The sequence below is a fragment of the Vipera ursinii genome (genome assembly GCF_947247035.1).
Source record: "Vipera ursinii genome assembly, chromosome: 1".
Classification (NCBI taxonomy): Eukaryota; Metazoa; Chordata; class Lepidosauria; order Squamata; family Viperidae; genus Vipera; species Vipera ursinii.
Genome location: NC_139512.1, coordinates 172,670,901 through 172,683,757, shown reverse-complemented (window position 1 = coordinate 172,683,757; position 12,857 = coordinate 172,670,901). Strand labels below are relative to the sequence as shown.

At 41.3% G+C, this 12,857-nt stretch overlaps 1 protein-coding gene across 1 annotated transcript in view; it reads left to right on the top strand.

Annotated features, from left to right (window-relative positions):
- Positions 1-6,649: 6,649 nt before the first annotated feature.
- The window catches only part of DNAH7 (dynein axonemal heavy chain 7), a gene marked incomplete at its 5' end in the record, with an annotated part of 161,860 nt that continues 155,652 nt past the window's right edge, over positions 6,650-12,857 (top strand). Inside the window, one exon of the mRNA XM_083349744.1 lies at positions 6,650-6,664. Coding sequence (XP_083205870.1) covers positions 6,650-6,664 — 15 coding nt within the window. The remainder of the gene's footprint in view (positions 6,665-12,857) is intronic.

The window sequence follows — 12,857 nt, the reverse complement described above, 5'->3', positions numbered from 1 at the left end:
ATAAATATTGGGACAGGGGGAGGGGAAGAGGGGGGCAGGGCAAGAGTTTGGCATACAGTCTGACGATTGGATCTAAGGTTAATGGCCTATTTGTGAGACCGCAAGAGAATGTTAAGAACTGTACAGCCCTGTTCAACAGATGTCAAACAAGGAAATAGTGTCCTGACAAAAAAATATATATGCAAAAGTACACTGTACTTTAGAAAGAAAATTTCCAGGCAATTTAAAAAAAATCCCTGACACTGAATAACACCCCCTTCCCCGCTTGTGTCTTACGACAGGTCAAACGGTATCACTGGATGTGAAATTAGCAAACTGGAAAGGGCTGTTACTTCTTCATTTCCTTTCCTTTGTAGCTATGGGTGTTTTTAAGATGAGGTTTTTATGCAATTATCCTGTCCTAGACTCAGACCTTGCTGAAGGACAGAGAAATGGTGTCTTTCAGATGACGTTTTCTCAGGTTTTTCTATCCTTCTTTCATCCGTTTTGTTTCTATAGTAGGGAAAAAAATAATGAAATTGCTGCATAATGCTTTCACTGGGCATAACACACTCTCTAGAAGCATCTTGTGGGTATGTTTGCAGGATACCTTTATCACCTGGGTTGGTGAATGACAGTATGTGCACTACCACTTACTCTATCCCACTCAGTTTCCTAACCGCAGTCATGGGTTTTCTGAGACAAAGCACCCAGTTTTGCACTCACCATAATTTGATAGTACAACAGTTGTTGATTCTGGTTCATTCAGTATCCGTGGGAAATGGCAGCTGCTCTGGAACTGGATGACACCCTTAACCACAGGGAAACCACCAGCCATGATTAAGGAGACACAAGACAGAGATGGCAACAATCATCTTCTCAGTAACCAAACAGAGCAGTTCCACAGCTGACCTTGGACAGAAAGATCATGCTGGGGAAATCTTTCTGTAGCGAATACTTAGAATAAGCACTATTGTTTATAGAAAGGGTGATTTGTATTCCATATAAAATGATGAATTGAATATAAATAATTTTAAGAATAACATTTTAACTGGAAGCTAGTTGGGTGTAGTGGTTAAGGCACCAGGCTAGAACCAGCTGATTGTGAGTTTTAGTCCTGCCTAAAACCAGCTGGGTGACTTTGGGCAGTAACTCTCTCAGCCCTTGGAAAAAAGCAATGGCAAACCACTTATGAAAAACCTTGGCAAGAAAACTGCAGGCACTTGTCCCAGCAGCTACCAGGAGCGGAAAAAAAACAACACAAAAATTTACTCAAAGGTTCCACCCTGCAAAAAATGGTTGACATGATACAAAGAAAAAGTTGTTTTGATGATTGCTTGAGGCCCACTTGGATCACAACATGCCCATCTCAGCTCAAAAATTGAAAATGGATCTTTTTGTGCTGTGACCTTTACCTGCTATTTTGGGAAATGGTGACCTAGGGTTTCTGGATAATCATTGGAAATCCCTTTAAATGTGGAACCCTGGAGTTTTGTCTTTCTCACTCTCTTTCTAAAGTACTTCTGTAACGTGTAGGTTTGCATGGAATTTTGAACTTTTAGTTTGCTTTTGCATTTGGGATGTGTTTTTGAACAAACATACATTTAGGTTTTGGTAGTAAAATTAGGCCACCCAGTCACACACCTACATGTTGGCTAGGATTACACATCGCACCAAGTCATGTTTTTTGGTCAGTTGTTGAACAACTGGAGCGGCCTGATTTAAAGTTCATGAAAAATCTTAATAATGGCTTAGACACCATAATAGTGTGAGTCCCAATTCTGTCTTCATGAGCAAAGTTCACAATGATATTTTTGTTAAAGGTCTACGCTGCCCTGCAGCGATGATCCATGACAAAGAGCCTTTCACAGGGGCCTCTCATTGCAGCTTATGTCTGGCACCACTCCATCTTGCTCTGGGATGTCCAAGAAAAGCACTGCCGTGAAGTACATATTGGTAAGGCAATTAATTTAACATTGTTCTTGACAGGCTTGTTCACCTTCTCTCTTTACCAGGTGAGGAGAGACTTAATGAGAAGGCCTTTTACCAGCCGCTTCTCTCTATAAAATGACAGCAACAGCCATCTCCTTTTAATATTCAAATGAAGAATTCTGCAACCACATTGGATGACAAAAATTATATAATAGAATAAGTCTCCTTCATTCTGCCTGCTTTCTGCATGTCACATGGAGTAAGAATGGAGTCAGAAATAGATAGATAACCTTTATTGTCATTTTTTACTGTGGGCACACTGGCACACATTAAAAATGAAATTCTCTTGTCTGCTCTCAAAAGTGTACACATACATAAATAACATACAATTTTAAAAGAACTATTATGTTACTAATGCATGGAAAACTGTTCAAAGAATGCTTTTGATTATAATAAAAGATTAATTTTAAAGTGCATATGCATGGAAGAAAACAATAATGTGCTTAATTACATGAAGATGAGTTGCACACCAACAGTACTGGAAACTCCCATATACTGGATATCCCTGTAAACAGTGAAATTTGTTCAACAGAGATTGTTTATAAAGGGAACAGATGCCTCCTAGTGGCCAAAAGAATTACTACATTAGCTAATAATGAGTTCACTCTTAAAAGTCCAAACAAAAGGTTTTCTTTTGATTTCCCAAATCTCCATGTTTTGATAAAAACAATTTTAATCCATCGGTAACTCGTTTTAACACCATACAGGAGCTGCTCCTGATCCCTTCTGTTTCTATGTGATTTCACTTTAGACGATACCAAGTCTCCTACCAGTGTATTGAATCTTGAACGGTTTGCTCAGAGACAGTTCTTTCACAACCAAGTGACCAATTTCCTTAAAGATACTGTATATTACAAAAACACAATACATATTAAGAACCAAATGTCCTCACTCCCTTGCAAAATGCCCAAGGTCGATGAACAGGAACAACAAAGCTGTATTTTCCCCCCCTTCTTTTTCTGGCATATTAGTCTTCAAGGACTGGAACTTTTTTACATTTGTCCATCTGAATCCAGGCCAGTTCTGTTCTCTTTTTTTAAAAAATCCCATTTATATCCCGCCCTTCTCCGAAGACTCAGGGCGGCTTACAATCTAAAGCACAAATCAAATGTGCTTAGCAATAGCCTTCATTCTAGATATATGCCTGCTTATTAGGGCTTTCGGGGGCCCCCAAGCGGCATTATTACAAAGTCAGCTTATTGCCCCCAACAATCTGGGTCCTCATTTTACCTACCTCGGAAGGATGGAAGGCTGAGTCAACCTTGAGCCTGGTGGGACCTCTTGGCCTTGTAAGCCACAGTTCTCACCTAACCAAATCTATTAAGTGATCCTCTTGTTGGTGAATCTTGTTAACCCTTCTGTCTTGCCATTGGCTGAGCATGCCAGCTGATCTGTTCTCTTGCATTCTTGTAGCTGCAGGGAGAGTAAAATCTTTGTGAGGCAGCTAAAAAAGATCCATGCTTTCTTCCTTTTACCTCTTATTTATGAGGGGTCTTTTTTCTCTCCTTTAACTTGAAAGCTTGGTCCCATCTATCCTTTAACTCAGGGGTGTCAAACTGCCAGCCCATGGGCCGGATGTGTCATGCCGAAACCGCGCCCATCCCATTGCTGGCAATGGAAAAAAAGTCGCAATACGTTGCGACACGTTATGTGATGTTGCAAGTCTGATACACCTGCTTTTAACTTTTCAAACTGCCTCCTCCAGGGCTAACCATTTCCCCCCTATTTTCTTATGTTATTATTCTGCAGGCAAAACTCCTCATCTTTCTATATCTATGTGTATGTCTCTTTTTGTGTGTAAAGTCTGAGACTTCCACTTTCCCCTCCACATTTTAAATATTTTTTCAAAGTATTAAAGTATTTCTGAACTTTATTTCTTCTTTCTCTACTCCTTGCAAGACTTACACTGTCTGCAAACCAACCTCTATTTCTTCCTTTGATCTCTATCAAAGGTATCTTATACCTTTGTTAATTTTCGCAACTCAAAGAACCTATTTCCATTGCTTCTAACTCCTTCCAGTTACAAAACTTTGCAACTAGATCTATGCCCACAAGTTCTGCCTTGCTTCTCATGGCAACTCTAATTGTAACAGGCACAAGAAGTCATTACTCCTTTCTGCTTGATTCTGGTGAAAATACATTTGTAGTATTATTCTGGGCACCACATTGTAGGTATTGACAGGCTGGAAGAAGTCATCAGAAGTGATACAGGGACTTGAAGATATGCCTAATGAGGCAAAATGAATCTGGGATGTTCAGTCAAGAACAAAGACTGAAGGGAGAAATGGTAGCCATGTTTTTTCAGGTACATAAGGAGAATGTACAGGGAATATGGTCAACAACTATTTTCTATAGACAGAACAACTAAGACTGGGTATTATAGTGGTTATTATATGCGGGTATACGTATGTTTAATACATTCCTGACCTTAAGATTTCTATAAAGTGGAACAGTCTCCCTGTAGTTGTAGGTTCCCCATTTCTAAAGGTTTGTAAGAAGATACCAGAAGGCTGCCTTATGGATGGACTGATTGATTTTCCTGCACATTGCAGAGGGTTAGATGTTTTTTTATGGTGTTTCCAGAACTACAGTTTCATGGTTAAACGATTGCTATTTTTGGGCAGATAACCATTTCCTTCTTTATCCTATTCTGGATATTTAAGTTTCTTCAAGGTCAACAAGCACTCCTTGCATTACATGCTCAAACTTGACAAAAACTTGTTCATTTTTGGCAGCAAACTTGGCTTTTACTGTTGACTCCTCTTCCCCACCCTTCAATGGGATCACATGATTGCCCTTTCAATATGCTTTTAGATACTTTTTCCAATTAGATTCCCCTAGCCTGAAATTCTATTTATCATTGCTCTCATTTATTAAATGTGTTTTTGAAGTCACAGATACAACACTTGCCCACAGTTAGCTCTAGTTTTGCTTAATGTAAAAATAATCTGTAATGTAAAAAAATATATATCCAGCTTTATTGATCATTTTCTCCAAAGTTTCTTACACGACTAGGGGATGACATGATAGTGGTCTTCCAATATCTAAGCGGCTCCCACAGAGAAGAGGAGTACAGCCTATTCTCCAAAGGGCAGGTCAAGAAATAACAGATGGAAACTTATCAAGGAGAGATCCAACCTAGAATTAAAGAAAACATTTCTGATAAGTCAGAACAATTAACCAGTGGAAAGGCTTCCCTCCAGAAGTTTTGGGTACTCCGACGCTGAAGTTTCTAAGAAGAGACTGGAACATGTCTGGAATTGTAGGGTCTCTGCTTGGACAGCGGTCAGAAAACCTCCAAAGTTCCTTCCAATTCTGTTGTTCTGTTAAGTAATTAGAGCGACACATTAGAACTGGTGCAAGAAGAAAATAAAGCATACTGTAAAAATGAATGACGAACCACAAGAAAGTGCGTTTGAAGAAACTGTATTCTCCAAAGCACCTGAAAGCAGGACAAGAAGCAATGGATGGAAACTAGTCAAGGAGAGAAGCAACCTAGAACTAAGAAGAAACTTCCTGACAGTTAGAACAATTAACCAGTGGAACAACCTTCCTCCAGAAGTGGTGAATGCTCCAACACTGGAAGTTTTTAAGATGAGACTGGACAGCCATTTGTCTGAAATGGTATAGGGCAGACATGTCAAACACAAGGCCCAGGGGCCAGATCCGGCCCGCGAAGTGGTTTCTTGTGGCCCCTGAAGCCATCCTGGAAACAGTGAGGGAACGGTCCCCGCTGCCTTGGTCCTGGCCCGGAGACCCTCCTTCTGCCAGAGACCCCCAGATCTGTCCCACTCCTGCCCAGGCCCCCATAGGCACCCTTGATGCCAATGATATAGAGCTAGCCATGCCCACCCAGTAGGCCATACGCACTCCAGCTGCGCCCACCCAGTAGGCCGCGCCCACCCTGGCCATACCCACCCGGCCCCCCCAGAGGGCAACCACAATGCTGATGTGGCTCTCAATGAAATTGAGTGACACCCCTGGTATAGGGTTTCCTGCCTTAGCAGGGGATTGGACTAGATGACCTCCAAGGTCCCTTCCAACTTTTATTATTATTATTATTATTATTATTATTATTATTATTATTATTATTATTAAATAATAATAATAATAATAATAATAATAATAATAATAATAATAATAATAATAATAATAATAATAATAATAATAATAATAATAATAATACCTTCAGGCGGGGAAAGCGTTGACATATCAATCCTTCAGATATTGACCGTCTATCGCTTTTGCTAGCCCAGCCAACTCCCCCCAGAGAGCATTTTAAACCCCCTGTTCTATCAATCAGCTCATCCGCAGGCTCCTCCCACTCCCCCTCCAGAAAAAAAAAGCACCTATCAGTGGCGAGAGTGTTTCTCCAGGACACGCCCTTTTCTCTCCCGGCCAATTAGGCTTTACGGCTGCGAGTAGAATGTTGTGATTCATAGGTATCCCTTAAGGCGGGGCAGCGCCCGGCGGCAATTGCGCGATTTGAGTTGCGGTGTTGCTAGGCTACGGGGCTTCCTTGCAACACAAATCCGCTTGGGATTTGTGGCGTCCGGAGAGCAGAAAGAGACAAGAGGCGGCAGGCGCTCGTCCTTCCCCCTCCACCCTCCACGCCCGATCAACCCTTTCCTTCCCCCTCTAGTACTCAGCCTAGGGACAAGCAGGCGGTTCTCCAGCCATGAGCAACGAGCAGGTGAGGGAGGAAAACGGGGTCCCCTCCTGCCGGCTTGCGCCATCCTAAGGGTCCCCTTCTCCCGTCGCGTCTCAGATCCAATCCTCAGGGTCGGCGCTCCCGGCTCTTTCCTGCCTCCGAACCGTTCCCGGGATCTGAGGAGGAGAGACCAAGGGCTCCTGGTTCCGGGGAAGAGACCTTTCACCTCCCCCAGATATATAGCACTATACAGTTCTTAAGCGCTCCGGGCGGTTGGCTAAGGACTGAAAGTCGCAATCCAACTTTCTCACTGCCTACAATGGCTTTTTGCTCGATCCAGGGGTCTGCAAAAGGAGCTTCTCCAAGGCTTGAAAGTGCCCAGTGTGGGTTTTGAGGCATTGGTTTTATGCCACCAAGCATTATTTTGCTGTGGTTAAAAAAAAATGGGACGAGCCTCCAATAATGATAAAATAATAGCCAGGAGGCCCATCTTTCTTATCCTGAAATGTTTATTATTGCCGTCTTCTCCTCCTCCTCCTCCTTCATTTCACTGTCATATTAGGAAGCCTTGCACAATTTTCTCTACTGTCTTCAGAGGTCCACATATTGTGCTGTAAATTCAGTTTCGATCAGTAGCATGTATATAAATCTAAATAAAATAAAATAATAAATAAATAAATAAATAAATAAATAAATAAATAAATAAATAAATAAATAAATAAATAAATAAATAAATGTTCCCCACAGTGGTAAAGGGGTTTTCTATTTGGTCAGGAACAGGTCCCTGAAGCAAATAAACCTGTAGTCTTTGCAAGCTTTAGGGCTCCCTCTGTTCAAAGTTGCAGGCTCTGAAACTCTGTGTTTTGTATACACTGCTACCCAAATTTCCAGCTAGATAATACACATCCTTGAAATGTGGAATGCATTTGTTATTTATGCTCATATGTAAATTTTACTTGAAGGAACTCAAAGTTTACATATAGGTTTCCTTTACCTTTGTCAGCCACGCAACAACCATGAAAGATGGAAATCAGAGTGTGGTTATGCTTGTAACTGATCTACAAATTAATTATGGTGATCTTTTAGTCTAACATGCTAGGAACATCCAGCGCCTTCAGTCAGTTGATGGTTCAGTGGGTTGAGTTCCAGAAATGTGGATTAATTAAAACATTCACTAACAATGAACCACAAACCAACCAAATATAATTTAACCTAGCATGTGGTAGAAACCTGACCTTTATGATTACTTTAGTGTAGTCAATCAACTACATAAATTGTTTAAGTGCAAAATCCATTGTTGGTCATCCATGTCTGTGCGTGTGTGTGTTATATAGGCATAGCATATCCAAAACGTGCAGGATCACATCATCTTGTCTAGCCTTTGGGTTCTTCTAGTGTGGCATAGAATATCTGTAGCCCTCCAGATGTTGCTATACAGTATTGCAATTTGCTGCAGTGCTGGTCACAAGGCCAGCAGTGAGGGATGCTAGAAAGTTGTCACTAGTTATCTATGCCAAAGTATCATGGCTAACATATCTGTCTAGCTTACTACAGGAAAAAAAGGATGCTGGATTAAGAAATACCATTGGTCTGAACTGATCAATAAGGTTCATATTTCTGTAATTCTATCAGTGGCTGAAAAACAACCATAACATCTTCTAGAAATTTGTTCTCTCTTTGTTTCCTGGAACTGTCCACTATTTACAGTAGGATAAGATGAATTGGGAAGGGACGCGGTGGCTCAGTGGGTTAGGACGCTGAGCTTGTCGATCGGAAGGTCGGCAGTTTGGTGGGTCGAATCCCGAGTGCCGCGTAACAGAGTGAGCGCCTGTTACTCGTCCCAGCTTCTGCCAACCTAGCAGTTCGAAAGCACGTAAAAATGCAAGTAGAAAAATAGGGACCACTACGGTGGGAAGGTAACAGCGTTCCGTGCGCCTTTGGCGTCTAGTCATGACCACGGAGACGTCCTCGGACAAGCACTGGCTCTTCGGCTTTGAAATGGAGATGAGCACCGGCCCCTAGAGTTGGAAACGACTAGCACGCATGTGCGGGGGAACCTTTACCTTTACCTTTTACTAAGATGAATTGGAGCTTCTTATGCAGCTGGAATTCTGGGAGTTGAAGACTATACGCCTTAAAGTTACTGAGATAGAGAAAACTGCATTAATAGGTCTTTTTACAGCCCTAGTTTAAAGCATGATTCTGGTGGCTTCCTCTGTTGCTTTATTGGTTACAGTTAGACTCTGTCTAGATATTCTTCTGAATAGTCAGCTGTGCATAGCTTTCACCATTCCTCTTTTCCCAAGTAGTAGCTCGAGGGTTACTTATAAAACAGGAGAAAAGGATAGAAACACTAATCAGTAAAACACATGTTTATATGAAATTTAAAGTAGCAAAAGAGAAGAAAAAAAGTATTTGTAGCTCAGAGTTGAATTGTGGAATACTTGCTGCTCTCTTGAGTCTGGTTGCTTTTTTGCAGACATTTCATTACCAAACTAGGTAACACCATCAGTGCTAGAAGGGAGTGTGGTTTACTGTCTGTTTATGTACATGTTGTTTGCCCTGTCAATGTTGGTGGGAGTGTTCTTGGTGGTTCCTTGATTAGGCTGTTGTTTACTGTTAGCTTGTTTGTCTGAACTGGTAGCTCCTTGATTGAGATATTGTTTACTTCTTGATTCTTGGTCTAGTATTAATCTTGATGTTAATTTCTACTTACCTGGATGTTGATTCCTGGTGAGGAGTTGTTTTGGTTTTTTGTTTGTTTCTTTTTCTTTTTGGCTTTTTGATTGTCTCTTTTGAATGGTATGTAGATGTTTTTTGTGCCTATTGATGCCTGATTTGTCAGACTGCCAGGCTTCCAGAAATTCTCTAGCATTTTTGTATTTCAAAACACATGGACAACTTAAGCATAGTTTCAACTGGGAAACTGTGAGCATCCAAGCCAAGTCCAAAACACAGAACTAAACAACAGAGATTAAGCAGAAATTAATGCCAAGATTAATACTGGATCAAACAATCAACATTCCTATAAACATGTGTTTTACTGACAGGGCAAGCCAATAGTATATAAAAAGGGAGCAACCCCATTACCTTCTAGCATTGATGATGTTACCTCGTTGGGTAATAAAACATCTGCAAGAAAATGATCAAGCTCGAGAGAGCAGCAAGGGCCCCACAGAAAAAAAAGAAAGCTCAAATATAAATATATTTTAGGAACTGAAGCTGAGAATCAATTGCTTGCGTCAAAAAAAAGTGTCTTCTATTCCTGGTGGAATACTGATAAAAAAGGAACATGATTTAGCCTTTTGGGTTTAGGATACTAAAATGAAGACAGCTTGTTAGCCATATAAGGTGCTTGGGGGAAAAAATATTGTTGGGCACACTTTATGGAGGATGGTGTATTTTTCATGGCAAATCATAAATGGAGCAGCTATGAAGAATGTACCCTTGGCAACGGGTGGCAAAGCTGCAATGGGATCGTGTAAACTTGAAGTAAATTTTTAAATCTTGTTTTTAATTGTGAGCATCCTAAAGCTTATCTGCCTATTGCTGAATTGTTACTTACTTAGTTGCAACTCACCCCTGGCCAAATCAGGTTGTTACCTGCCTCTCTCTCTTTTTTTTTTTTACTTTCCTGATCTGCTTCAATGATGTCTTACTTGCGATAAATTTGAGACTAGTGATTTTGTGTAGTATAATTGTAAAAGTGAAAGACATATAAATGAATGGAAGTTACTGTTTAAATCTGTTAAAAATATCCACACGGTAGAAACTAAAATCCAGGAAGAGGCTGGAAAGGAGATAAACGTCTCCTCAGATTGCCTTTTAGTGGAAACCACATTTGGAATGGATGCATGTGTTACGTTTCAACAGTAGAGGGCAGTCTTTCACTAATGTAGTGCCAATTGCTTTAGCCCGATGTTTATTTAGTATTACACTAGACTAGAATATGCCGGCGTTCTTTTTTCTTTTTTCTTTAGAAGGCATGATTTTTGGGGGTGGGTGCTGTTTCGTGTAGAATAAATAGACTGGATTATTTTATTTAAATGCTTCCCCCCTTTCCTCTGTGACATTTACTTAAACATGCATGCTGTTTGAGGAAGGAGCAGGTGGTGTAGCCATATTTGTTGAAGGAGTCTTTCATATATTTGTCTCATTAGTGGGAAGTTGATTGCAGGATGACGTCCTTGAGAAAAACAAAAAATGCAGCCAGAGCCCTTTAAAGTCATACATTTGAAAGGAATCTAATCCGCGGTGCAGCTGTTCATATAATTTTTGAATTAGTTTCTGAAATGTAAACTTAAGCAGATAGTTTGTAAGAAGGGGTGTTGTTGTCCTCCTCACAACATCTTCCCAGTGGCAGAGTCTTTTTTCCTAAAGGCATTTTGAATAGTGTGGAAGCAAGTTATCACAATGGGATGCATTTTGGAATAAGGAAATTCTTTGACAATCGTGGAATACACAAACAGATATTTTAAAATCCACGTCTTTTTTTCCATAAAATCATTTGCTGCGTTGTTAGAATACAGCTTTTAACCCCATCCAGTTGACCCAAATGTTTTCCCCCTAACATCAGTCTGTGAAGTAGACCGGCGGTCCCCAACCTTTTCCGCAATTAGGGACCGGTTTTGTGGAAGACAATTTTTCCATGGACTGGGGGAAGGGAGGAGGGGGCGTGCAACCTAGATTTTTCGCATGCACAGATTACAATAGCGTTCACACTCCTATGAGAATCTTAATGCCTGATGATCTGAGGTGGAGATACTAGCGTTGGGGAGAGGCTGCAAATATAGATGAAGCTTCACTCACCCACTGCTCACCTCCAGCTGTGCGGCACGGTTCCTAACAGTGTGTGGCCCAGGTGTTAGGGACCCTTGGTGTAGACCAGGGGTAGGCAAACTTGGCTCTTTTATGACTCATGGACTTCAACTCCTGGCTCAGGAATTCTGGGAGTTGAAGTCCATGAGTCATAAAAGAGCCAAGGTTGCCTACCCCTGGTGTAGACATTGAATACCTTTTCTCAGTCCAATGAAGTAAGGATGCAATGTGTGGCTCTTTGGATCAGGTCCAGGCAAACTGGTGTCCTCCAGATAAGTGGAACCACAACATTCCATGTGCTTCAGCCTGCTTGGCCAGCGGCAAAGAGTTCTGGGAGCTGCAGTCTACAAAGTTGCTTTACCACTGGATGTTGGGATGATAGGTTTGTTAAAATTCCCCACTCCAAGAGTGGATAGGATTCTGACAAGGGGAGGGGATGGGATCAGACATTGGATCCTGTGTTTTGGCTCCAGACGCCTCTATGGGTGAGTATTTCTGAGCTTGGGAGCCTATGAGAGCTCTGGAACAAGGAGAACTGGGGCTGGGCAGAACCCAAGGGGGAAGAGATTGAGCCTTGGTGGAGCAGTGGGCTGATGCCTCCTTAAGTAACACCAGCTGCCTGCAATTAGTGCAGGTTCGAGTCCCACCAGGCTCAAGGTTAACTCAGCCTTCCATCCTTCTGAGGTAGGTAAAATGAGGACCCAGATTGTTGGGGGCAATAAGCTGACTTTGTAATCATGCCGCTTGGGAGGGGGTGTAAAAGCCCTAATAAGCAGGCATACACATAGAATGAAGGCTACTGCTAAGCACATTGATTTGTGCTTTAGATTGTAAGCCGGCCTGAGTCTTCGGAGAAGGGCGGGATATAAATGGGATTAAAAAAAAATAAATTCAAACAGACCCCACATCCATCCCAGCCCCCTTACCTTTCCCCCAAGCACTTTATGCCTATTGATTGATTTTGCTAATTAGTTGCCTTGTTATATGGTGCTTTTTATGTGGTTTTTTTTTAAATTGTGTAAATTGCTGGGAATATTATCTAGAATGCTGAGCGCTCACATCTCTTTTGGTGGGCCCCAGAGAAGGCTTTGCTTAAAATTTGCATTTGATGAATTGATTGTTACTCAGTTGGGTCTTCCAAAACTGAACCGTTTATAAATTAGCAGTTCCTAACCAGCAGAAGGGTCCCAGAATTAAGTATAAATAGAGGGAATTTTCCCAAGCAAAATGCTTCCAAGGCAGCAATCCTGCCAAGCATATTAGGGGAAAAAAATCTGTTGGTTGACACTGGTTCCTTTTTTTTTTATCGTCGGTTTGAATGGATCATTTTCATAAATTACCTAACCACAAGGGTGTAAAATTTGCTACTAGAAGCAGCAAAGGGTGAGTTTTCTGTGCACCTTGGCTATGATATAGT